Source organism: Rhea pennata, chromosome Z, assembly GCF_028389875.1.
Source record: "Rhea pennata isolate bPtePen1 chromosome Z, bPtePen1.pri, whole genome shotgun sequence".
In the NCBI taxonomy this organism is placed as follows: Eukaryota; Metazoa; Chordata; class Aves; order Rheiformes; family Rheidae; genus Rhea; species Rhea pennata.
The window spans coordinates 63,585,582-63,612,795 of NC_084702.1; the positions used below are offsets into that span (position 1 = coordinate 63,585,582).

General features: G+C 36.3%; 1 protein-coding gene across 4 annotated transcripts in view; it reads left to right on the top strand.

Annotated features, from left to right (window-relative positions):
- The window catches only part of ARL15 (ADP ribosylation factor like GTPase 15), a 219,962-nt gene that overhangs the window by 74,459 nt on the left and 118,289 nt on the right, over positions 1 to 27,214 (top strand). For all 4 annotated transcript variants that reach the window (XM_062599814.1, XM_062599816.1, XM_062599815.1 and 1 more), the window contains 3 exons: positions 5,693 to 5,837; positions 8,349 to 8,408; positions 19,084 to 19,292. In XM_062599814.1, the coding sequence (XP_062455798.1) occupies positions 5,693 to 5,837; positions 8,349 to 8,408; positions 19,084 to 19,292 (414 nt within the window). The remainder of the gene's footprint in view (positions 1 to 5,692; positions 5,838 to 8,348; positions 8,409 to 19,083; positions 19,293 to 27,214) is intronic.

The following is a 27,214-nucleotide window of genomic DNA, read 5'->3' on the forward strand; positions in this document are numbered from 1 at the left end:
TTGAAGAGGAAGAAGTTCTTTTGTGGTGAGCCCATTGCTTGATCCCATACATATGAAGATTAGCCAGATTAAATGAGAGGATTAATTTGTCCTGTGTATGGAGGATAGGTTAGTAGACTTGTAGCTGGATTCCCTCTGTCTCTCTGAATCATAATGGAAGAGATTGAAAATAAAGGTTTAATGAGATTGCAATCTGTCAAAGAAGGTGGCTGATCATGATAGCCTTGATTTTTAGTGTTTTTATCTGTTTTGGAGATGACTTCAGGACGTCAGTGGCTATACGAGTATTTCTCTGTTGGTAGCCACAAAAAGAAATTGTTTTGCCCTCATTGTTATAGTCAGATAAGATGATGATCTTCTCAATCTGATGTTTTGAAAACATGAAATAGTATCACTGGTTGTGTTGTAGTTATTCCCTCTTTCCCCCCTTTTTCTGTAGTGGTAATATCACCTGTGCAGCAGTGTAGAAACTAAAGTGTCTGCAGCTATAGTTTGCACAGTCGAAAGCATAGAATGTATTGTACTACTTTAAGGTTTCGTAAAGTTAAGGATTAGTTTACTATATATCCTTTTATTTTTCTGTCTCTTAGCTGTTATAACTTCATTCAGGTGCCTTGAGTGTGTTTTATTATTTGTGTTCAGTTATTCCGCAGCTTTCCCTGCTTGTTTCCTATCTTTAATATTGTAACTGTCTCCATGGTGTTTTCTTCCTCACCTTTCACATTTGCTTCAAGATTTGAGATTTCTTTGTGCTTTTGTGATCTCATGTGACATTAGAACTACTGGGTCTGCCGTGTGCAGCTTTGACACTCTTTTAATGATCTCCTTGAGATTTTGTCAACAACTTTGGATGATTCACCAGTCCTCTGGACGTAAATCTTTTGGGTACTAGAAGTCCATTTGTTCAATGATGTCTTAATAAAAATAAAATTTAAAAGGAGGCCATATTTGGAGGGGAGGGGAGGGGAACAGAATTATGATTGAGCTTTCAGCCCTAATTCCCCGTTTCAGAAGTTCTGAATGCTTAATTTGCTAGGATTAATATTGCACTGAATTAGGGTATTTTTGCATGAGGGTACGTGTGTTTAAGCATGAAATCCCTTGCTTTGTCTGTCCCTATTAAACAGCAACAACAAAAGAAACGGACAGAAGATGGGTCCAGAAAGAAGCAGAAAAAAACGGAGTATTTCACCCCCAAAAGGAGAGTGGAATGAGGAGTACAATGAGTAGACGAAGACAAACTCAATGGCCTGAGGCAGTGCAATGTGCTGGAGGGAGTAGTAACTCAGGGACCTTTGCTGCGCAGAGCTTCAATCTGTGATCTCAGAGCGGCACATATGTCAGAAGTGTTTGGCCACCCCTGCTATAGACACAATACTTAATCGTTTTCCCAGAGGAAAGCTCCATAGGGCTTTAAAGGGCCACTGTCTGGGACTGTCAGTGCAAATGCTGGTTCACCTAAAACTGGAATAATCTAGTTGGGATATAAATCCCTGAGTAGGAGTGGGACTGGCTAACTTCTTCCCTTAGCTCTTGCATGTGATTATACATAGTCACATGCATAAACTGAAATAAAAGTAATAGAGGTGCTGAATATTGAACATTTTTCTGCAGGCTGCAGCAGTTAACTATCCCAGTTTACTGGATAAATACATGCTCTTTTTCCAGAACTGGCCAAATACAAACATTTTTTCAAGATACCGTATTGTTTTGTTTTCAGTACTTTCAAATCTGCTCTTCCTTTCATTTTATTTTTAAATTATTTAACCCTTGACTGCCTCTCTGCCCACTGTCCAAAGGCTATGACCATTTTTGAGAGTAACGTTCCCAGAAATCTTGAGAACTGACACTTTGTTTGCTGTATCTTTCTCTTAAGAATTTATCTATAAACAGTGTCTGATGTCTCTTTGTTGTTTTTGCTGGTAGTGGAGCTGAAATGCATGACACTTCCCCAAAGAGTATTTTAGTGCCTAAGCCAGCTAGCTCAGATTAAGCCTGAATTTCCCTGAATCAAATGTTTTTTATGTCTATTCTCTCCAATTGTCCCATCAACTGAACCCAGTCGGGTTCTGAGTTTCTTCTGTAGTATCTAACAGGCAGCTTTACAAAGCAGGACATGCATAATGCTGTTTCGATTAGTCGCTTATAGAGGAAATCGGGTTGAGGAATTGCTGAAAAAGAATTCCAGCTCCATATCTGAGAACTGTCTGAAGGCCAGTTAGAGACTATTAATTCAAGTTTCTCTTCTGCCTTTTGGACTGTCCAAATGGAGCTGAAAGTACCCTGGCAGTTCTGGGAAAGTGAGAGCTAACTGTGAACTGACCAGCTGTCAATATTTTTGTTGTATTTATGTATTGTTTTGGAATTCAGGAATGAGTTCTTTTCTTACTACTTAAACATTTTATTTGTATTTCAGTATCTTGCACTGTAAAGCTTGAAGACATCTTTAGCAAAGCTGTAACTATAGTCCATGCTGTACAAAATGTCTCAGGATGCATTTCCTCTCCATACTCAAAAGCAGAATATAGGATGTAATTTTATTTCATAGTCTGACCTCTGAATTTTCTACTCTACCACAGATCTTGTAGAACTACTAGGTGCAGCTGCTAGGTGCAGAATAAAGGGGTTTAGTCTCTATAATGGATGTTTAATTAGCCCAGGCTTTGTTAGAGACTGAGTAACTTTAAGCTGCTGAGGAATGGGAAGGCAGTGATCATATTGCTTGTACAGTGATGTTTTGATGGAAGAGTTATTCACTGAGCTTGAGTAAGGAAGATAGCAAAACAGACTTACAAAGTTTATCATTGAAATTATCCCCTAAAACATGCTGGTAATAATAGAATTGTAGGATTTTTCTGGTCAGCTAGTGTACACATCAGCTTGTATTGTATCAGCTTTTGAGGTTAAAACATTTAAGGTTTTGTTTTAATTCCAGCATAAGAAGAATGTCTACTGAAGAAAATTAGCCTTTCACAGGAACAAAGATGTGCTTGTGAAGAAGATAATAGAATCATATTGAGTAAAATGTGAAAGTAGTCTGGAGCAAGCAGTTTTCTTGGCTTCAAATTCCTGGTTCTGAATTTGTTGAATCTCAGGATCTTTCGTAATTGGCTATGTTTACTGATAAAGGATGAGTGAGTGGGTGGAGGTTCTGCTTTGGACATGCAAGTTGACTTGGATCTTCTATCATGCAATTAGCAGCACGTGAAACAGCCTGTGGAGCTCCTCTCCTGTGTATGGCCTACAGAGGGTGATGGTCACTGGGAGAACTGGAGTTACTGACCATTTTAATGTTTATTAAGCTTGTTAGAGCTGTAGGAGTCTTGCCTGGCTGCACAAGCACTGGAATAGTGTCACCGATGTCCAATCAGCACATTCATTTCTTTGTTTCTCGTTATGGCCTCAAGAACCTGTTGTAGTATCTGTTGCAGATGTTCTGTGTTGATGGGGACAAATTAACTCTTCAAAGACTGGCTGAAAGGGGCCTGGCCTGAAGCCTCAGAGTTTTGGGGGAGCTTGGAAGAGCGTGTTTTTTTTTTTTTTTTTTTTTTTTTTTTTTTTTTTTTTTTTTTTAATAGCCATCAGCCTGATCTCCATTAAGTGGAAACTTATTTTTTAGGGAGCTTGTATTGTGCAATAAACTTAATTTACGCTTCTCACTTAAGTATCAGAACTTCAGGCTTTGTAGAGTCTGAAGGATAAATATAAATTGACATCAATGAATAAAGTTAGAAGGCATAAACATGCCTTTGCTTAGCTATGAACACAAATTAAGGTCGAACTTAATTTTTCAGAGCCAAGTTTTAACAGAAGTAAAGCTCTTATTTTTAAGATCTGTTGTTCTTGTTCAGCCTAACTACTGCCTTAAATTTACAATAGTAAATAGTTTTACTCCTAAAATATTTTCTTTCACCTTTTATAGGATGTTACTGTACTTTCTTAACTTTTTCCCTACTACTTTTGTTTTTTTTTTTTTATACTAATGTAGAGTATTGTTTCAACAGCGTTGCATAAGGAAGTAAAACAAGACTTTGGGATGTGACATTTTTCACGAGAACTATGTATGGTATCCCTTTTGCAGAACTCTAATCTTTATGAAGGTATAGACAAAAAGAAATATTTAACAAAACTGAATTATTGCCAAAACCTGTCTTCAGATGGACGAATTATCACCTGCTTAAATTGGTGTCTATGCATATGAGTTCAGCCTCTGACATGTTTAAAATAACTGGGAGTTGCACACACACGATTCTTTCCGAAAGAACCTCAATCATGGTGTTAACACTCATACAGTTCAGATGTAACATGGAACTCGAAAGTATCCAATATAAGTTCTGTAGTCACAGCAACTGTCCTGTTATAATCTTCTCCTCTTTTATTGACTTGCAGTCCTTGAACCTGCTGTTGGCAATTGATAGAGTCTTACTAAGTTCAGCTCAGTCTTCTGTTCCTCAGGTAGCCTCCTGAGGTGGCTAGGGGGTTTTTCCCAGTGCTGTTGTTGGCTTACGGTTAAGACAGAAGAAATTACTTAAATGTAATAATAAACAGCACCTTCGGTGTAGGTGGGGAAGCTCAGATGTGTGTTGTTGGAGACTCTAGAAGTTGGCACTATGTAAAGGTGTAGAATGTGCGTGTGTATAGGTGAGAGTTGTGCAGATGTTCTCTGATCCTTGTTGTAACAGAGTTACGGTTCTTATGTGAAAGTAGCAGATATTGGGTATGTGTGATACATATATTTTTATATATACATATATGTGTGGGGGGGTGTGTATATGTGGGGTGAAATGTATCTTACAAACTTTAGCAGGTGATTAAACCCCATAGTTTCCCTGAATGGCAATCTTCTAGATTTTCATGTGCAAGTTTTCTGTATAACCTACAAAGAAGATTCTAATGAACCTTCCTGGGGGCCTTGGGGACCTACTGGATGGGCTTGGCCTATTTTGGCCATACTTTTTAAGAGACATGAGTGTAACTCTAAAGAAGGTTTTGTTTAAGGGATTTTTTTGCTTTATGTTGTGATTAATTCATGCTTCTCTAGGGAACAGCAAGAGACATAGTGAAATGGTATCTACATTTTTGTAACTAAAGCTATGTCCAGCAAAATATCTTTTTTTTAAAAGCTGTACTCTTAACAGTTGATGTTATAAGGTAGGATGAGTACTTTCCTTCAGAACATGTGGCAAAGCCCAGGAAGGAGGCTGAAATCAGCTGAGTGACATTCTCTGGTTCTTGCCTGCGACAGCACGGAGTGACTGGCCAGCTGTTTGGAAGCTGCCTTGATGCTCGGGCCAGGTATTGCCCTAGACTAGCGCAGGGGTTTTCTGCCAGTTCTGCTTCTGGAAGCAGACACGCGAAGTACACAAACACCTGACTGAGTAGAGCGTGCACCTGTCTCACCGAATGCGCACTGTTTATGCTATTCAGGAAATTTAAATTGCTTTCCTCAATCCAGCTATATGAGGCTTAGGTGAAAAGTTAACTGGTATATTTATGTTATCTTATAAAGCTGTTATAAGTTCTGGTTGAGCTGATCTCACTCTGTTACTTGCTGATAGTGCCAAAATAGTAAACTGGAATGGAATTTTGCTTCTCTAGCAATTTTAAATTTATGAACTTGGCTTTTAGATTCTTGTTAGAGAAAGATACGCGAAAATATAACTTCCCTTTTGGTTTTGTTTTTTCCCGGCAGTGTTTTAGAGCACTTTGCTGCAAGGGGCCACCACCACCACGACCTGAATATGACTTGGTTTGCATAGGCCTCACTGGCTCTGGCAAGACGAGTCTTCTATCGCAGCTTTGCAGCGAAAGCGCGGAGAATATAGTGTCTACCACAGGTAGGAAGAATACTGCCTTTTTTCCACGGTGTGCTGTAACGTTGCTTATGGATAACTTTTAAAAACATGTAGCATATGCAACGGAGAACTTCAGCTTTGTATCTTGTTCCTAAAAACGCATAATTGATTGTTTTGAAGTGAACTCTACTTACTTGTTCAGAGTTTGGTAGTACAATGGGGAATATTCATGAAAGCACAGAGTTTGCAGTGTGTTGAAAGTCGGAACATACATTGGGGTGTAATAAAGTAGAACCTTTGGAAATGAACTATATCAGTTTACCTTGGACATCGGAGGTTTCATTCCCCCCTCCCCCCTTTTCTTTTTGTTCTTTTTTAAGCAGTTATGTTATAGAGTCAGGAAAGAGGAGGAAATGTGATACAGGATGGGATAGTGAAACTACGCGACTTACATTAGGGTTTGTTTCCTCTCATACTGGGTCGGTACTGCTTTGTGGTAGATGCTAGCAACCAAAAGAATAAATGTAATGTAAATGTTTATTTCTGGTCATAATCCTTTCTTTTAGCTTAACAAAGACACTTGTTTACATAGTAAGGGCAGATTGAGATCAGAGAATAAATTTGTAAAAGGTTATGGTAAATGATAAATAAAAATGGACACAACCACAATTAAAGGCACTTAAGTGGAAAAAGTAAGTGTGCATGCTGATATGGATGAACCCAAATGCCTGATATTGAAAAGAGTGCTTTGACACTGCCTTCTCCTCCCTCCCTCCTCCCTAGCCCCCCCCCCCCCAAAAAAAAAAAAAGATTGTAGAGTGAAAAAAAGGAATACCTGGCTGCCAAGTTCAGAAAGAGGACAGATTAGGTCATAGAGATGGAAGAAATCTGTTTGTGTGGCTACAGTGATTTTTAGCATGGTTGATTTGCTGAGGGAAAAGATAGTGGGTGCTGAGTGAGTAACTTGTGCATATATAGTTATATGGCTTTATATTGTACTTTTGGTTCATGGGCTTGAATTTTGATTGTCCCTTAGCAACCCTAACTGGTTTTCAGTGTATCTTTGTTTAAATTACAAGAATGTAAGGCTATTAAGTAAAACTGTAAGTCAACAAAATAAGACAGGTACAAGAAAATACTGTTTCTTCTGCAATGCATAATTAACCCATGGAGTTCACTGCCTTCACAGTTGTATTATTAGGAATTCTAAAGAGATCTGAAACTTTTTTTTGTGGAGAAGATGTCAATGCCAAACTTGAAAGGTTAGAAGGAAATCACTGAGCAATTCAGTCTTTTTCTGCTTAACTTTGCCTTCAAAGTTCAGCTGTAATTAGTGGAAATTAAACTTTAACACTTTGAATCCTGAAGTATTTAGTAACAGCAGTATGAACAGCAATGTAGCTCTCAAAGGCAATAATGAAAACACGGTTTATTTCCAAATTACATTTTTTATGTTTCTAGGTGGTTGAAACAAAAAAAGTATCACGTAGTTAGGCAACTCGAGCAATGAAATTGATTTGGATGCTGCCTAATTTTTTCCAAAGTCCAAATGACACATATTTAAGTCATTCAGTTTATCATAGTAAATCTACCCATCTGTACCAGTAAATGCTATATTAAAATATATAATTAGAAATCCAAGAATCCGATGTGGCAGCTTCTCCACTGTGTTTTCAAACTATAATTTATGTTTTTGCTTTTCTCACCAGTACCACTGAAGTCCACCCCAGATTTTACTTCTTCCTATAATTTATTTTTAAGAAAACAACAAGCTGTTGCATAATTATTGCCTCCAGATTTTCTTGCACTTTCTTCTACAGCATCTAGTACTGACCAGTGTTAGAGACAAGAGTACTAGAATATCATATTGGTCTGATATGGGTGAACAAATCCTTTGTTTCTGTTAATTGACACCTAATAAACCTGGAATGAAACACTGCAGTGACATTCTTCAATTATAGGAAAATAATAAAATGTTTTATAAAGTTTTTCTGTTTTAAGATATAAACAATAATAAAGGATTCACAGATACATTTAATGTGCTTGTAACCATTTTTATACATACTACTCAGGTCTGTAAAAAGTTCTTTCTGCTAATAATATCTGTAGACATGCTTAATACTCTAATTTTATCCAAAAACTGTGAATTTTAAATATAAGAAAGTAGTAATTAGAGTTGTACATTGTCTTCCATGTCTCCTAAAAATTGTGGAAGGATCACCTCATATTACTCATAATTTGAAATCTAAACTTCAGTTCCAGATGCATTAAAAGATGATTTTCACAAAGATGTACTTAATACTAAATCCCTGCCAAATGGTGGGTGGCTTGGATTGAAGTTTTATGCTGAATTTAATATATTGCAGCTATTAAAAAGTGTCTTTACTAATTTCATAGTTCCTACTGATCTTTTCTCTTATAACCGATACTCATCTTATTTAGCCTGAGAATTTTCCATGCAAAATCCTGGTAAACTTTTCTGAATGTATGCAGCTGACTTCAAATGTCCTCTTTAACAAATAACTTACTAATATTCTTTATTTCTGTTTTTAGGTTTTAGCATAAAAGCAGTGCCATTCCAGAATGCCATCTTGAATGTAAAAGAACTTGGAGGTATAACACTTAATTATTTATTCATTTGATTTATAAGAAGCTATACTTATTGAACTGTTCATTCTTTTGAATATAAAATGATCAGTGTGGCTTGAATTTATTTAGAATTTGAGACATAGTACAGGAGTTAAAGTTGAGAAAAATGGAGCAAATACTGATTTAAAAAAAATTAAAAAGTAGGAGGAGTGGAATGCAGATAGTATTGTGTATCTTAACCTCTGCAATCCAAGAAATAATTAAGCCATGCAAAAATGCAATGTAAGGTGTAACTGTAGTATGGCTCGTATGGCAGCTCAGGAAAGTGTTCCCTGTATTTATTGCATGTATGAGCTTTTAACTTATGAGCAACTGCTCAGCAAACTCTGAGTTTAAGTATTTTTGGCAGATCCAATGTATTTGCTGCACCACTGGAAGTATTGCAAGGGTAAGGGTAGCCAACTTCCATTAGATTATATATTCATTGAACTCTATTATATTTATTTGGTTTAGGAGAGTTTGTTTTTTTTTTTTTTAATCTGTCTTTACTCAGGTAAGCTATTTGGCTGCCAAATAAAGTGGCTCTGTTCCTTCTTCAAATTGGTGTAAAAGATGTGCACATACAAAATGAGAAAGATCGATGTAAGCAAAAAATTCCTACGTAAAGTCCCTACAGAAAAGTCCCTACTTAAATCTTCTGCCTCTCAAATTAGATACATGCAGATTAGCTTCTTATTTCTCTGTTGTGAGACTATTTGAGTAGCTAGCATCAAACCTTGAGTCTTCAGTGGTCAAGAGAACTGTTAAAAGGAGGAGTTAAAACACTCTCCTGTTGGACTTTCTTGTGGAGTCTGGTTTCATCTAGTGTTCTTCTAATTAAAGAACTATATAGATCTTTATATTCTAGAACTTCTGTAGATCTTTATATTCTACATAAATACAGTTGAATGAATCATGAGGAAATTCATTAGATTTTCAGCAGGGTCAAAACTTGTCTTCAGTGGCCTGAGGAAGAAATTAGCTTGGTTCTCAAAGGAAGCTTCGCTATAAAATCAAGTTCTATGATGAGTGTCTTATTTGAGAATGTATTTAGAAAGCTTCCAGATACGTATGCGTTAAAAGGAGAGTGTTTCCTCTTTACTGCTATTGGTCCACGAGTATACTTCTTTGCTTATGTATTGTATAAAGAGAGCAGTTTTTTTTAGTAAATTGAACACAGCACAGGCATAGTGATGATTCTGATTAAGTATATAACATGCACTTAGGTGATTTTTTTCTTTTGTTTTTTGAAATAGGACAAATTATTTGGAGATTTTTACATTTTGCTATCTCTGCTGTTAAATGCATAATGAGGATACATAAATGCAATTTTTGTATCAGCAACTGAGTCCTGAGTTTTCCATAGCAGATTCCCTTTAGAGTTTGTTCCTTAGACTGAGTTTAGGCTTATCATATAAAGTTTGTTTTATGAGCGCATGTGTCTTGAGAAACCTTATCTCAGTGAAGTGCTTTGATGTCTCATGAGAGAATGTCCTGAAGGAATCCAGAATACTTGATTTCCTCTGCTGTTTTATTTCTTTTCCCTTTAACTGTGAATGTTTGCATGTCTGTCCTTAGAGATGGTGTCATCTGTTTTTTCTATGAGATGCTGTTGAAGAAAAATACTAGTTTTGAAAGACTTTTCCTTTGCGTAAGTAAGAGAGCTAAGCCAGACTTCCAAAAGTTTCCCAACCTGTTGTTCAGTATTTAATCTTCCAATTGAAAGAAGGGTTTCCATGCGATCAAGATGAAGCCTGAGCTTTTTGGAGTGTACCTGATTTCTCTGTTGGTGCTCTCTGAAAATATAGAAATGAATCTGATATTTAATGATGCTTCCATTCTGCTTCACTGCTAAACTTTATTTTGGGACTTCTGGTTCTGATGTTAAGGAAGAGAGGCCTATGGTTTTGTTCTCGTTCCTGTTTTTTGCCTTCAGCTGTTAAAGTACTATTACCTAAGTTCTATCTTCTCCGCTGTGGAAGTCTGGTCCAGGCATTTGTTCTTAGAAACTTGGAGGAAGGTAGAAGGGCATCCATTTTTAACGGTCACTATTCATTGTTATATGTATTCAAAGGGTGAAGTTCTACTTAAACTTTGATACTCTACTTTTTAGGGTTAGCTAACTGAGATTTGCAAACTTAATATGTCTTTATACAGCAAAATTTTCATAGCTAATAGTAAAAGAACTTACAACAAAAGTAATCTTTTTTTAGGTTCTTACATTCAGCGGCCAAGCAGTTATGTGAAACAGATGCTGACTGTGTAGTATTCTTTTTCTTTGGCTGAGGGAGTATCCTTCCTTGAGGTCGAAGATTGTGTTAGTTTTTACCGTGCTGGTTGCCTTCTGGAGCTGCTAATGAAGCTGGGGCTGTGTTTCTTCATTTCTGTAGGGATTAAAAACTTTCATGCAAAGCATACAGAAAACTGTCTCTCTTCTATTGTATGTTTCTGGTCTGATTATCTCTTCACTAGTCTTTAGGATTAGCTAAGCACGTGGAATAAAGTTTGTTATGCTCTTTTGCAAAAATTTTGCTTTTAAGTGATACATGATATCAAAATATTAAAACCAAAAATAAATTACTTTTTTGTTGTGGTGGTGGTGACTTACACCCTAGTACTTTTTATTGGATTAATGCTTTTGTTTTATAAGCAAGACTAGCTTCCTACAAGAAATCTTTTTTATCTAATTTAACAAATGTTAAAAACTTTATTTAAAAAGGTAGAACTGGATCCTGAGTCAGTAAGAATCTGTGTGTTTGTGTTTATAAATTTTTTTCAAATCAAACACAGACATACTTGAATTATTTGAAAAGCAGTTCTTGCTTTATTTACTGATTAAGTTTATCTTTCCATTCCCCAAATTTCTATTTGGATATACCAGTAATCCCTTCTTCCTCTCAGAGAAATAAAAAAGATACCATTTTCTTCCAAAAACTTAATCCATAAAAGAGTATTTGACTTAGATTATGGTGAGAATGTGTCATGCCGTAGCCCACATGCTTTCAAAATATATTCTTATCAAGTATAGGTTGAAGTATTTCTATATTACTCAACTTAGTAATGCTCCAGGAAGAAATTACAGACTTGATCATTTCCTGTTACAGTGCAGCAGTCTCGTGGGAAGGGGATGAAATTGTGGGTGATGAATGTAAGGGAAAGTGGAGAAAGACTGGAAAAATAAGGTAGATGCTAACATTGTTGTTCAAAAGTGTCTAATAGATTTTTGCTGAAAGAAGTTTGTGACATTGAATACTGAGTTCTATTCTCAAGACAGATAATTCCTGGGCAATGACAAGCTGAAGCTTTCTTCAATTCTAACAAGTGTCTCTTCCAGCCTGGAGAGACAATTCCTGAAACTATATCCAGAGGCTAAAGAGGCTATCTAATAATTTACTATTTTTTTTAAAGGAAAAGCAGAGTAATGCTGATTTTATAGTTTAAATATGACATTTTGTAAATATAGGCTTAGAAACTACTGTTGAGATGCCTGTTGCTTACTACTGAGTCTAGTTGAATTTAAATGAATGATTTTGGATATGGATAGCTTGTTTTTCCTTACCAAGTTTAAAAACATTAACAGCATGTTATAGCATTTATGTTCTATAATATATTGTCGTATGTTTAAGTTTTTTTTAATCTACCCAAAAGCCTTTTGCGTAAGCAGAGAGAATCAACATGTTATCTAGTCATCTTTTAGATTTCTTTTAAAGTGAAATATGTTAACTGCTTAGCAAAAACAGAGTGATTAGTATTTGGAATACTCAAATTTCCATTTGCCTAGGAATTGAGTATTCCTAGGCAAAGAAAGATAAAGAACTGTCATCCCTACTACTGTTTATCCTTAAATTTCATGACCAGCCTAATAAATTTGCACTCTTAGACCATCTAAACTAATTGTCTGGGTGAGAACTCCAGAGCAAAAAACTTTAAATAGGGCTGGTTAAATAGCAGGTGTGTATTTTGCCTTAATTTGGAAGTAAAGAACAAAGGATGAAAGAGTAGGAGGAGAGTTACATTGTCATGTAAGCCAAACTGAATGGAAAATGTGAACCCCTGGAGAAGACTTCAACAGATGTCAAGTAGTATCTTCCTTCAGAAAAAATGAGGAAGGATGAAGAAAATTATGTTGGCCTGTAAATTAGAATTTAATGCTTAAATTGTTTATGGGAAAACCACCTTCCTTCCTTCCTTTCATAGGGAAAGAGCAAAGTACTGAACAACCTTCCAACAATATAGCCTGGCAGAGCAGCTGACATCTCATCTACTTAGTCATCAGAAAACTGATCCCACACGTAAATACCAGCCTAACTCATCCTTACAGGGACATACTAAAACAAAGCGATAAAATCTCCTTACTGCATTTGTCTAAAAGGCAGTTGACACCTCTACAAAATCTGGTCATGGAGTGCATGTAATGCCATCTGAGACATATCTGCATCTAACAACTTACGGAACATCTTAACAGATGAAATTTTTAGATGACCCTGATGAGCTATTCAAGCTGTGAGTTACACAGGGACATTCAGCTTCCAAAAGTATTAAAGATAGATCTGTTTGCTATCAGTCATACTCAGCGTTATGTTCAAATGGTGTCTAAGCCCAGGCTCTTTCGCATGGTTTCCTCATTTCATAGATAAGAGGGATCACTTATGCCTGTTTACTGATCATACGAGCTCACGTCCTGAGGAAATTCAAATAAGCTTTCAGCGATTGTGATCTTTACCCTGTTGTTTGGAAACTTCTTTTTCCATTGTTAGTCTTTTACTGTGTGACAACCCATTGCATATCCATTTCAAAACAAATAGATGCCATGTGAACAACAGCTGTCAATGTACAAGCTGCAATAGGGTAAGCAGAAAAAAAAAACCAACTTGCTGTTACTTGTGGCAAGAAAAGTGCAGCGTTTTTAGCAAACTTGTTTACAACAAAACTTGAAACTCAATTTTCTTCTTGCTATTTTCTTCAGATTAACCCAAAAGATGGAGTATAGCAGCCTAATTTATCAGCAGAAAAGATAATACCTACGTTTTATTAATGTTCTCCTCCCCTCTAAAAAAAAAAAAAAAAAAAAAAAAAAAGTTTTGATTTCTGATTTTAGGCAGAAAATGTTTCGATACTTTGAAAGGCAAAAGCTAATTCAAGCTTTTGTGAGCCTGTCAGCGGAAGGGCTAGATAGACAGAAATACACAGTTGAGGTAGACTTATTTCCTTCTGTATATTTCCACTAGTGTTAGGTGCCAGAGAGAAAGATGCATAATGACCACCTCCCCATATGGGATTATCTCCGTGGTAACCAAGGTATGACTCCAGTAATATGAAGGTACCTCTAAGCTACTTGAGTACTAGTAGCAGTCTTCAGCCTGTGGAATTCAAGCATTAGATGCTTGGTGAGATTCCAGCTGTCCTGGAGTTTTCCAGTAGAGGTTGAGAGAAGGCAGAGATGGGGTGACGGAGAGTGGAGTCCGCTAAATCAGCTCACTGCCAACTATTCTTTCCTCTGCCCTAGGGAACTTGCTGTGTGTTTTTGCCTTTTGAAAGGAGAAATGAAAAAAGTAGGGCAGGAGGAGTTTGAGAACCACTGCCATACGTGAAGTCCCGTTCAGTGTGGTGTGCCACCTACTGCAAACTGTTGAAGTTTCAGAGTTCTGAAACTGATCCTGCAATCTGAGCCCTCTTCTTGAGGGGAAAAAATCTGCCAATTCATTACTATTGTGCTGTGTGTGTGACTGCAGGAGCACTCTGCCAACAATACTAGGGAAACCAGACAGTGATCTGCTGATCTTGAAAATCTAGATACCAGTCTTGGAACTTCTGAATCTTGCGAAAGGTTTTGTTTTAGCATCTATATTGCTGCTTATTTTATAGATAAGCAGTATTGATAAAAAAAAAAAAGTAGCCATTGATGTGTGACTGCCATTACAGCCACAGGAAGCATCCATATTTTTATGTGGGGATGTGGCTGTGAATGTGGAGCCTTTGGGATGTGGACATGTATGTGCAAAGAATGGTTACATCTTAGAAAGGATTTATAACTTCCTTTACAACAAAAAGGATTGAACAGGTTGAAAAATACTTCATGTTTAAAAAAAAACAAACAAATCTGTAGACTGTATTTCTTCTTGATCTTCCTTTTGGGAAGTCTAAATGGTGAGTATGCTCAAGCTAGATAAGCAACCAGCAAGATCTCCTAAAAATGTGCTAATATGTCAAGCATCTTCTTGGTTGCGTAAGAAACATGTCAGTTTGCCTTATGAAGCAGTGGTGGGCTTCATCCTACATAGATTTAGCAAGTTACTTCAAAACTCTTTCCTCAGGGGGATGTGTGTGTGTGTGTATATATATTTATATATATATATATATATGTATGTATTTATTTATTTTTGTCTCTTATACAAAAGCCTTCTTTTTCCCTGCCCTCCCTTCTTCCTTGCACATGAGGCAGTCTTACAGGCACGAGGATTTTGTGGCACAGTTGACATATTCCTTGTCATCTTTTCAGAGTTTTGTTAATTAGAAATGTTCTGTTTAGTATCAGTAGAGGAATTAACAATATAACTTTTTATTAACTACCTCATCTTCAAAATAGGTAGATGTTCTTATTTCATGTGAGTTGACAATACATTTGAAGGTGTAGCAAAACTCGTTGCAGCTTGCTTTCTGTCGTGGCCCCAAGTTAAGTATTTTTGATGTGGAAGAAAAAAAGTTCTTCCCTATATTGAGAATATAGCTTCTCCAGAGCTGTGGTGTGAATCCCTCAGACTATTTTGAGGTGAATAAGAGCATGCACAAGCAGACTTTGACCTCCTGATGGAGATTTGATACAAGTTTGACCACTAACAAATTTGATATCTTTAAGTTACATTGGATGAAACTTTTCTGTAATGCTATATTTGGTTCTCCTGGAAATGCTGCAAAGGAAGAAGGTAATCTCATACTACCCTGAACGAAAATTTAAACAGAAGCTTAAATAGTTAAAATGAAGATTTGTAGCTATGCATTTCGCATAATATTTACTAGAGTGAACAATTGTGCAACCTGTGTTGGATATGTATTAATGACACATAACTCACATAAACTCTTCCCTCTAGCTTCCAAGTGATATTTGAGAGAATACTATTGGCAGTGATGAACAGAAATCATAAACTGTGGCAAATAAGGACACACTGTACACTTAAGAGTTAACAAAAAATATTTATTTCCAAAATTATACATGAAAACAGAATTTTGTTAATTTTGAACAATTAGTCGAATGATTCCTGTCCTATCGTAGTGATGAATAGGTATCCTTTTGAACTACATTACTCCTTAGTCTTTTTTCCTAAGAGCAAAGGTATTTTTTTTCCTTTTATAAAGTAATTCAAGCCTGTGTTTGACTAAATATTATCTCTGCTTCTCTAAAAAGTAGCAGGGCTGAGTTTTGTTTAAATTTATATGTAAATAAGATGTTCTAGTCACATCACAGGAGTTTTGGCACTCATGGATTCATAGCTGAGGGAAACAAATTGTACACCTGTGCATGAGTCATGCCTCTTGTCTGTCCCTGAGAAAACTATTATACTAAATGCCATATTTTAACAAATCTTCCACACAACACGTTCCTTAAGTCTGATGTGAATTCTTGTGAAGTTTTTGTGATATTTCTGGAATTTTTGCCCAAATTTTGTGTTTTCATTTATGCATGAAGTCGTTCAAGACTAAAAATAAACATGGACCTGCAAAATTCTTACATGACATTAGGCTGACAAAGCTAAATGTCATATCAAAAAATATGAATCTACACGATAAGCATTTTGAGTGCCAGCTAAGTTGCTGGTTCATATTATTGGCCTCTGAGAGTCTTGGAGTGTTTAGCAGACATATTGGAGTCTGGTTTGGCAGAGGACTCATACTTTTGAACTCCCATATCTTAAAAATCTTTGGAAAAAGTAAAAACATTAATTCATGGGATAGTTTGTGCACACCTTTAAAAACAATTTCTTGTTCCGTAAGACTGAATTTGTCCCATCAAGAAGTGCGACAGCTGGGCAAGTATTCACAGGGCATGGTCCTAAATAGCACCGCAACATGCTGCCTAATGCCTCGGAGAAAGAAGCTAAGAGTGGAATGTGTTCCCCAGATAAAGAGTTAAGAATGTAAGCTTAGTTGGCTTGTAGAAGTTGTGATTTCTAGTTGTTGGTAACTTATGCCAGGAATTATTTTTCAAGTGCATTTGCCAGGAAAATGAGTTAGAATGGCACCCTGAGGTAGAGACGTTTTCAGTCGTCTTTCTTGTCTGCTTAGTGCAAGATTTTTATCCTTAAATCACAGGCTGTAATTTCATAAGAATTGAGAAAGTTCAGGCCAGGTCACTGTCCTAATGGAATATTCTAATGGAAGATCTTGGAGGAAATGCCAAGTTTTGTTGGAGGTTAGTAGATGGTTCTTAAAATTATGCCCCTGTTGAGACTTGCTGGTGACTGGATGGAGCCACAAAGAAAAGTACCGAGTTTTGGTATTTGTTATTTTGGGGCAGTTGACATGGAGAAACAAAATTCTTCCATCTAGGCTCTTCCAAGCTAAGGAATTCAAACCGAAAGACAGGCTCATAAACTCAGAAAATCAATGTGCTGCTCTTCAGGCTCCAGTGTCTCATCTAAGGATCCATCTGCTGCCTTCTTCTGTTTACCTAGATAGAAGAGGTCAAGCACTCTACTACAGTTCAGGACACAATTTTTCTCTTAGAAATCATCAATACTATTATTGAGATAAGATTTCTAAAGATCAGGCTGCAACATATGGTTTAAAAGTAGCTGGCTGAAGCTTCGAGTAGATAAGATGGATGTTATGTTCTAGGGAAAAAAGGCCTTCGCAGAACTGATTGTAGTGTTAGCCTTTCAGTTAATGAAAAATGATTCTCCACCAGTGATAAAGTAATGTGATAACTTGGTTCCTGTAGCTGTGATAGTGCTGTGTATGGCATGCCATACCTATCTCTAGGTAGCTGAAAATTCCTGTTGCAATTTGTTATATTGGTACTGACATAGAAAGCTGGGACTTCTGATAGATGTGATGAAGTTCTTTACAAGTATGATTGGTAGATGTTATGGTGGTATGGAAACACACAGTTCAGTTTCAGTATAATCCCTTTTCTGTGTAAGTAATGTTCAACTTGGTAAATTGCATTGTTACTTTATGAACTTGTCTGAATTAAAGGCATTTAGTCAAGACCTTGCTTAAACCTTCTATTAAGTAACCAACTCTCTTTTTAGGACTCTTGTAGAAAAATACAAGAAAATATGTAGGAAAATGTAGTTTTGAAGTGTATGCTCACAACTCCCATTAGCCATCTAAATTCTGCTGGGTACAGAAGACAGGAACTAGATCTGTAAAGGTCCCAGTGTAGTCAATAGACAGAAGAAAGAAACTCTATGGAGTAAAACTAGAGTACTCTGAGTTGGATGCTTAAATTATATGGTATGAATTCCTTCTTGAATACCAATTTTCTTTCTTTTTGTTTAATGGTGGTCTTTTAATTGTACAATGCACTAGTAAGTGAATATTTTAAGTACTATATCAGTGATATAGCAATCATATTGCATTATATTCTCACTTCATGCCTGCCAAGCGGTCAGAACTTTTGTGGGTAGTTGTTTTGTATCTCTGTCTACATTAAAGTCTCACTTCTGCCCTTCTCAAAGTAAGAATAGTACATTTAAAAGAGCACATTTCTCTAAATCACTAGCTTTATTACAGACATATTATTTTTTATGCTAGAGTTTTGCTGCTGCTGTTCACTCTTTAATGTTAGTCCTCATAAGTGTAGTGCCATTTTCAGTCAGACAAAGAGTAACCCACATCCAAATCATGCTTTAGCTTGACAGCTGTCAAATAAGATTTTTTTTTCTCACTCAGTGTCTTAACATATGCTGCTCTCCAGAGGAGACAAAGCTTTCCATAGATAACCTTATTGCTTGGCTTGTGTTGAGTTGGCTGAGTGCCACTGAACTGTGTCCTAAAAATTACTGTGGCACATAAACCTGCACAGTCACTGTCTGCTCTGCTGGACTCTTCTAGAGTCCTTACCATGGTTGACAGAACAAAATTAGTTGCAGTGAATGCCTGTGCAGGTTACCACCCTATCTCCTCATTCATCTCACTTGTATCTTGATTCTCCTTGCTAAAAGTGTGTTTACAACTTGAGTAGACTTTTCTCACACTTTTTTCTCCAATGATGAAGCATTTTGGAGGTGAACTGAAAGATCCGATCATGCTCAGAAATGAGCAACTGAAATGACAGAAATGACAAGTTAAGCAATGACTGGGCTATGGAAAAGAGACTGAGCAAAGGATGATTTATTTATGTATTAAGAACAGGATATTTCTATGAGAAGATATGGAGTTAGGCTAGATAATACTGGAAGCATATTAGTTGCCCAGTGCTCATTAGTGGGGCAGAAGTCTTCAGCTGAGTCAGATTCTTCCCTTGTCAAAATGTTGTTGGATTGGTATGTCTGTATGTGCTAGATTTGTTAGGTTTTCTTTTTATTCTTTCAATAATATATATCAGTGAGCAAAAATGTATCTCTTTTCTTTTTGTTAAGCAGGAGAGTTGTTACCAGATAAGAGGTTTAAATCTGTTTAATTATTCTTGTTTTGATTAGTTTTTATTATTGTCTTGAAGGGGCTGACAATATCAGGAAGTACTGGAGTCGTTACTACCAAGGATCCCAGGGGGTAATATTCGTATTAGACAGTGCCTCTTCGGAAGATGATCTGGAAACTGCTAGGAATGAACTGCATTCTGCTCTCCAGCACCCACAGTTATGTACTTTGCCGTTTTTAATACTGGCCAATCATCAAGACAAGCCAGCAGCTCGCTCCATACAAGAGGTATGTTAACATGGCAGCTTCTTGCCTGTTTGTATTTACTGTCTGCACACTACTGACCCACTATTATTTTACCCTGACATCCTAGTTAAGGGTTGGCCTTAGCAAGCTTCCACTGTGAGTGCACAGCCTGAGAACGGCCCCTGCCCCAATAGAGCTTAGCGCAGTGCACTCTGTACAGACTTGGTTGTTCAGAAAAACACACCAGTTAACACACTTCTCCTGCTTTTGGCATATTTTTAACTTCTCTTATCAAAAGCTGCTGAGAGTGTTTTTTGTTTTGCTTTTCGTTTTGCTGTTAGTTTTGGTCTTGCACTATCCCATTACTCCGTTCTTCACTGCTTAAAGCAGTAAATTAAGTTTGCAGCCATGTGTAGCCTCTTACCTAAAAGCTTTTATCTTAGTTGCTGTGTACCTGTGTGAGTACAAAGTTGCAATTCTTATTCTCAAGCTGTTACTCTGTTCTCTCTTCTTTTAACGTATGATGTCTTTGTCTACTTTGCAGGTATCCCATAGTAAATTATAAAATTTTTCCATTCAGTATACCTTCTGTTCTTATGTTTCTGAAAAAATCTTCTTACATATGTTCTTATTATATTGCTTATATCTTTGAGGAAGTGTTGAAGGTTACTGACTCTTGAGAAGCTCTACTTATTCTTTTGAAGTTGAAAGAAATTAATTTTTTTATGCTGACGTATATTTGATTGTGTCATTCTGTTTATATATAAATGTCATTTAAAGGACTCTTCGCATTAAAGACTGAAATCTCCTTTTTGTTCTGTGAATGGTGTTTTTCATTACAGTGGAGTCAAAACCGTTTTAGCATCTTACTGTGTTGCTGCTTTCTATTTAAAAAATTAAATACTATGGCTCTTATTTTTGTTGTGTCAACTTGTCTGGTATTTATTCCATCTTCCCATGTGAAAGATGTATTAAGTTGTTTTGATATTCTTGTGACAGTAGCATCTATCTGTGTTTACAAATAGCTATTGAATGATTTCAACTGAGTCATGCTGAAAAAAACCCTGCATACATTAACCAGACAGTAATACTCAGACAATCATATTTGAGTCAATAGGTATGTTACAAAGTAACCAGATTTTAGATTAAAACTATAATAATAAGGAATAATCAAGCATAGACCAGTTCTTGCTGATCCCTTCTGAGTTAGTAAATATAATAGTTACAAGTGAAAAATAAATTCAGTTATCCAGCAGATGGGAAGGTGGAGTAATTGTGGCACATTGATTGGTGTGTTTGGTCACTATTTCCAAAATACTGAGTACAATTCCAGAACAGTTTACCTAATTATAATTTTTAATAAAGCTCTTATTGACAGAGAGTGTTTCGGGTTTTCCAGCATCAGACTTGCTTTTGATTACAGACAAGTGTTTTTGATTAGTCAGATTTTTGTGACAGACAAGTGTTGCAGGAGATTTGTGGTAATAAAGCCTGTAAATTGCTTTGCAATCACAGTAGCTTTGTTGTTCACTTGCAGAGTTGTTGATTTTTATTTTAGAATCTGTGTTACTTTGCTTAATATCAGAAATTGGATAAACCAGCAGATTCATATGGTTTAAAACAGTATGCAAACAGAGTTTGCTTACCCTCCTGAGTCAGAGCAACCCTTGGGAATCATGGGTAGCATGGACTGGAAGTTGTCTGTAGCCAGTGTACTTTAGCATATGCTGAGCAAATGCTTGTCTGAATCATGTTGAGGACTTGTATGCAATATTTGAATTTTTAAGCAAAATTGGTTGCAGTGTATAGCTGTTCACCAGGCTTGTAGAATACAAAAGCTGTGTAGAACAGGTCAAAAAAAAAATCCCATCAAGCAATGAAGCCTTGCTAGTTCTCTGGTGAAGCAGCTATGTGTTTGGCTGGGAGGTGCTGGTGGCTGTTCAAGATTGTGTGTGAAGATGTTTTAAGACTATTTTGTTTCTTTTATTTATACAAAAGTGAAGGCAATTAATAATACATTTTTCTTGCGTAAATATTGTTGACTGTTAGTACTGCAGGAAATCATCAAAGATGCCGTATAATTTACCTTTTTGAAGTATATCTTTTCAGTCTATTTTAGATATTATTGTCAGGAAACCACTTGGAAAGTGAAAAGATATTTGTGGTGAGCTGATCACAAATGTGTTGTGTATACAAGATCTTACTTTAAAGATGACGACTGTGTGAAACTCCAGAAAACCATCTTTTTTCCATTGTTTTTTCTTTGTTATAAACCAATCAAAAATGTCATTGAATTGCAAACAATGTTTTCAAAAGTAAATGTGAAAGAACAATCCCATATTTATATAGACTGTGTTGTATTTATCTATTAGAGTATTTCAAGGTATTGGATTTTTGAATAGTGTGTAGTGTTTAATTCTGTTTTCTACTGGTAGAAAAGTGGAGGTTGACTCTGTGAAAGAGGCACCTTAGTGATGTGAGGACCACTAGCTGTTACCCTGCCCGTTTGTCCTCTGTTATCTGTCTGGAAATAATTTTGTAGATAGATAACAGTGTCTCTTTGATGTTTAAGTATCTTAAAGCTTAATGAGCAGCTCAGAAGATTGCTGAGGTTGTCAGAATCTGCAGATTCTGCCAAAAAGTTGGAGTGTTACAGAAACTGCTCTGTCTGGGCCCGGTGCTCTAGAATCTGAGCTGCCTGCATATGGCAGGTTTCGTTCCAGGACCTTCCTGCTGATATCAGGGGATCAGTGGCTTCATTTGCTTCTGCTGTAGTTCATCCCTTTGGTAGTTGCTGCTAGTTAAGAGAAAATAGTTTCTAATGGGAAACCCCATCATCTTACCAGTGGGCAGATATAATAATATCTGTAATTATTATTACAGATATTAATATTAACAATCTGAAGAACAGCATTGAACAATGACATATTAGGAGGTTAAGCTTCAGAGATTATGCAGTATCTCGGCTAATAGCTTTTAACAGATGATGGATCCAGCAGTAATGCAGTAGCTTAGGTTGAAACCAAGAGTGAAAATGGAGGTACTCTCTGCAGTCTGACTTGTTCTTGTTCTGGCCAGGCCTCCCAAATTTACCTATGAGAAGTCTTAAAAAGCAGCTTTTGCAAATCTATGTCTTTTGTGACAGGGACATCTATACCAAATTTAAACTGAGGCAGGGTTTAGTTCCTAATAAACTATTCCTGAAATAATTTATCTTCAAATTACTGCAGCCTATAGCCAAAATAGAGATTCTTACCCCGTTTGAGATAGGTGTGACCTAAATGACCTTAATATTTGCAGTTCCCTCACTGCAAATACCTCTTCTCATCCAAGGTGTATCCCCTGAGATTTGAAGATTGTTTTGGAACTGGACACTGCTATTTTGAATGTTGGCTGCCTCCTTCACAACTGTGGCCTTTGTGGGAACACTGAGTTATTTGTCAGACTTCAGTTATGAACATGCTTGCAGGAGAGGAGGACACTGTTAAACTGATGTTTAGGAAATATTTCAGTTATTAATCTTGCCATGTTTAGAACAATGCAGAAATGACTCCTATTCGCGTGTCTCATAGGAAGCCCTTTCCTGAATGAAGAACTTCTTCAGAGCAGATAAGGAGATGATTAACATATAAATATATCCTAAAACAATAGTTGCTAATACGATCTGGATGCGATCCTGTGCAATGTGCTCTAGGTGACCCCGCTTGAGCAGGTGGGTTGGACTAATGATCTCCAGAGGTCCCTTCCAACCTCAACCGTGCTGTGATTCTGTGACCTAGTGGATATATTTAAAAAAAGCAAAACAAAACAAAAAGCTAGAACCTGGTTTGAATTAATAAATGCACATTATATTAGCATATTTAATATCACCTGGCAGCCATTAAGCAAAGGCTTGTTAAAATTTGATATTTTCAGAAAATCCTAATAATGATTTCCATATAGCCACTAGGAATGATGACTTTCTAAAGTAGGAGATAATCTAATAGAGATAATCACCTGCCTGTGACCTCTTCCCATCCTAAATGATCGCTCTCTGGTTTAAGAAATCTGTTCGTCTTAACTGTAGCTGTTTATAAAAAGCAATGATCTTTCAGATAGCTAAGTTACAAAGCATTTAAAGCTCTATGGGTGGTTTAAAATTGTCTTCAGTATTATAGGAAAATAACGGCAGGCAATAAAGACCCTAAAGTACTGGTGTAACAGGCCTTTGCTCTAAGTTAATGTGATAAATGCCTTCATTACTGCTTTTCATTTGGGGTTTTTGTTATTTTTTTTAAGGTGGAAATTGGCACATTTTGAGATTTAGAGTACACAATTCCATAAAGATAACTAACTTTGTCCTGTTTTGTTGAAAATTTAAGCTTGCCTGTATATATTTGTGTACACACACACACACACACACACACACACACGAAATTTACTGTACTTAGCAAATGTTTAATCAAAGAGTACACTATTTTGTTACTACATCACGAAGCAAATCTTTTAGCTAGATATGAAGACCAAAACAGTTTGATATGGTTGCAAATCTGTCTCCAGTGTAAATATTAAGCAGATAGTGTTCGCTTTAATCATTGCGTAGTTAATGATTACACTGATAGTGAGTTGCTCAGTAAATTTTTACTGCTGCAAAATGTAAGTAACATAATAAGCATCTTAAAATGAGAAATTTTGAATCTTGGCGGGAGCTGGATTTGTCTGTTCTCTTCAAGTCACTGGCATGGAAGGAAATAACAGTGAGCAAAGAAAAAATTAAACAGTGTGAAACAAGCTGTGAAGTGTTTTTAAGGTTTAATAAATAAAATTGTATAGGAAGACTTTACATTTTGTGAAAATGCTTTATAAAAAGATGACATGAGGAATTCAAACAGTAAATATACGCCTTTCTTTAAATGGGTTTTGTTTCAACTACTGTTTTATTATAAACAAGGTCCTGGCAGATAATATTCTCTATATATTTTTATCAGATCAAAAGATGGATTGTAATTATTAATTAGGTGAATAATATTGTTTTCAAATAACTGTGCTGTACTAATGTACATACCTAGTTGAACAAAGAAACAAAAAACTCTGAATAATAAATTCCTGATACTTTCCTTGATGAATTTAAAGTCTGTGTTGGGCTGAAAGGTGCTGAAAGGGTGCACCTAGAAATTTGAAACTGGGATAACCCTCCTAAAGGTACAGGTGAAAGTGCTTGGAGATGTGCACGTGCCATACAATGTGCGGGAGGCTGAACAGCAGGAATGGCGTAGTCGAGACGCAGAAATGGAAGTACTGTTCGCATATACCAACTTCATGGCATCAAACAGTTGCATAGAAAACAAAAACTTTTAAGTCACACTTGCAGCTAATAGTGTGGTACTATTCTACACCAAAGGTACATGTTTGGAGGTAAATGTTGAAAAGTATTGCTGTATGTAGCTTTTCAGAGTTGGTAGCGTGATTTTTAAAGCACTGTGTCTGCATGTGTTTCTTGTAAATATATGTACGTAGATGGCTGAACTTTGAGTTTTTGTTAGCAGTATTGGCTATTTGTATGGCCCTGAGATGAACTGAATGGGTGCTAAAATTTACTTACTGCTCCCCTCCTTCCTCCTAGTCTTATTTTAAAATGATGAGTTCACAACACAACTGGGCAAGTCATGTACAGGCATAAATGAGGGGCAGTAGGAGGGTGGGAGTCGAGGTAAGTTCCTGAAATTAGTACTGGTGCAGAAAGCATTGTGGAATTCTGGCTGAGATCCATTAGGTATGAACGCAGTAAAAATTGGAGCTTCTCTTCCCATCTTTCTCTTTCACCTTTTTGGCTAGTTCTGCAAGAGTGAATCTTAGTTGGGGAAGGTTATGCTGGAAATTAAGGAAAAATTCTTTCCCAGATTCCTTAACAATGAAAGTTTTTGGAGAGATGCACAAATTTTACTCAAATTGAGAGAGAAGTAGGAAAAAAGCATTTATTTTCAGTATATCCTAGTCATCTTCCTAGCCAGAACAAAAGAAACTGCTGTCCAAAGAGAAGGACTTACACTTGCAAAACTAAACATTAGCTTGGTAAGAGTGAATGCAAAGTCAGGAGCATAGTCTGAATAAATGAAAAGTGAAGTGAGAGAAACTTTCAAATGCTTTCAGATACAAAGATCTTCTAGTAAATATTTTTCATAAATACTTGTTTACTTATTCTTATATATATATGCTTATGTTTACTATGTGCTTATATTTATTAAAGACTGCTGGTGATCAGAAGAGCTTTATAAATAGTTCTTTCTGAAACCTTTTTTGCTTGGTTACAAGTTTTGGGGCTTCAGTAGAGGATTATTAAGTGAAATCTGTTGGATACAAATCTGACCATATGATTGTAATGATCCTTTTGGGCCTTTAAGTCTGTGAAATTGCTGTTAAGAGGAATTCTTGAGTGCTCAGAAATTTAATTACGACTTGAGATGTTTTGCATGAGTAAAAGATGACTTCTCTCAGAAGAAGTATTTCAAATGGAACAAACCAGTGTCTGTAAAACTGTTTTTCAAATAGAACACTACAGCAATTAAAGAAAAAAAAATCTCCTGATCAAATGAAAAAGAATGGAAAGCATTTAGTAATGCATTGGACCAAGTTTTTAGAATCTCGGCTGTTGTGTAAGAAAATAACTCGGCATGTATTTCCTTTCAAAAAACCTTTTCATATTTTTAGTCAATATACATATAAATTTGTATTTTTAGTCTTGAATGCAAAAATTCAAGCTGCAGCATTTCTTAAAAGAGGAGAACTTCGTATCTTTATTTTCTAAAATAGAAGGTATCAGTGTCTTAACATTAAATAGATTTATTGATTGAAAGGGAGTAAAATATATTGCAGTTACATTTAGCAAGGCAAGAGGCGCTCTGATCATTTTGTATAATTAAACTTTTAAATACATTATTTGGTTTTGTTACTCAAGGTTGAGCAGAAAGTCAATTTTTTAAAATATTTTCAGGTTGTTTGTGATCGTATAATCATCATTAAATTAGAGTAGGCATGCAGTGTATGAAAAGAATTTTTGGACTCTGTTCATTCCCTGGGAATTAGATGCTCACATTTGTGGAACATCATGATCAACATCTTTATTAGCTGTGCCAGAACAGAGGTTGAAGAATAACTGAGTAGGAGAAAAATTATCTGTTTCATATCCATCTAGCTAGTTTAAGTTAGAATTTAATTATATCCCTGAATAATAGAAAATTCTAACCATGTCAGTTGTACTTATACTATGAAGTAACATAGATTAAGATTGTCTGTAATTCTGAACAACTCAAAAATCTTGTTAGGAATGTATGTATGCAGTGTTGTTTTCTAAAACCCACATTAATCTGGAGGTGCTCAGAGTTGGGCTTGGGTTCTCTCTCTCTCTCTCTTTTTTTTTTTTTTTTTTTTTGGTGCCTCTTTCATCTGTTAAACTTCTTTTTAGGCAATATAAAGACTGAATTCGTCTGTTTGTTTAATTGTATTAAACAATAATAGCACAGGACAATAGTTCTGGCTCAGAATTCCAGGAGTTTTAGAAATGTTCAATAAGAAAGTACATTCTAACCAAACAGTGTAAATGCTACAAAATGAGACCACTGCTAAGTACAGCTAGTGATGCACAAAAAAAAGTGATGATGCAGTATTGATCAACATCTTACGCAGTAATTATGGCTTGGCAGGACCCAACCACTAAACTATGTGTGGATATTGTGTGAAAGAAGTGTTTTAAGGATAATGGGAAGGAAGGCACTTGAGTTATTTCTGAATATGCTTAAGAGGATTTTCTGCTGGGGATGAGTGGCAACCTGAATCACAAAGAATCATAGAACTGTTGAGGTGGGGAGAGGCCTCTGGAGATCTAGTACAACCTGCTTGCTCAAGCTGGGTCACATAGAGCAGGCTGCCCAGGACCCTGTCCAGATGACTTATGAGTATCTCCAAGGAGGAAGATTCTGCAACCTCTG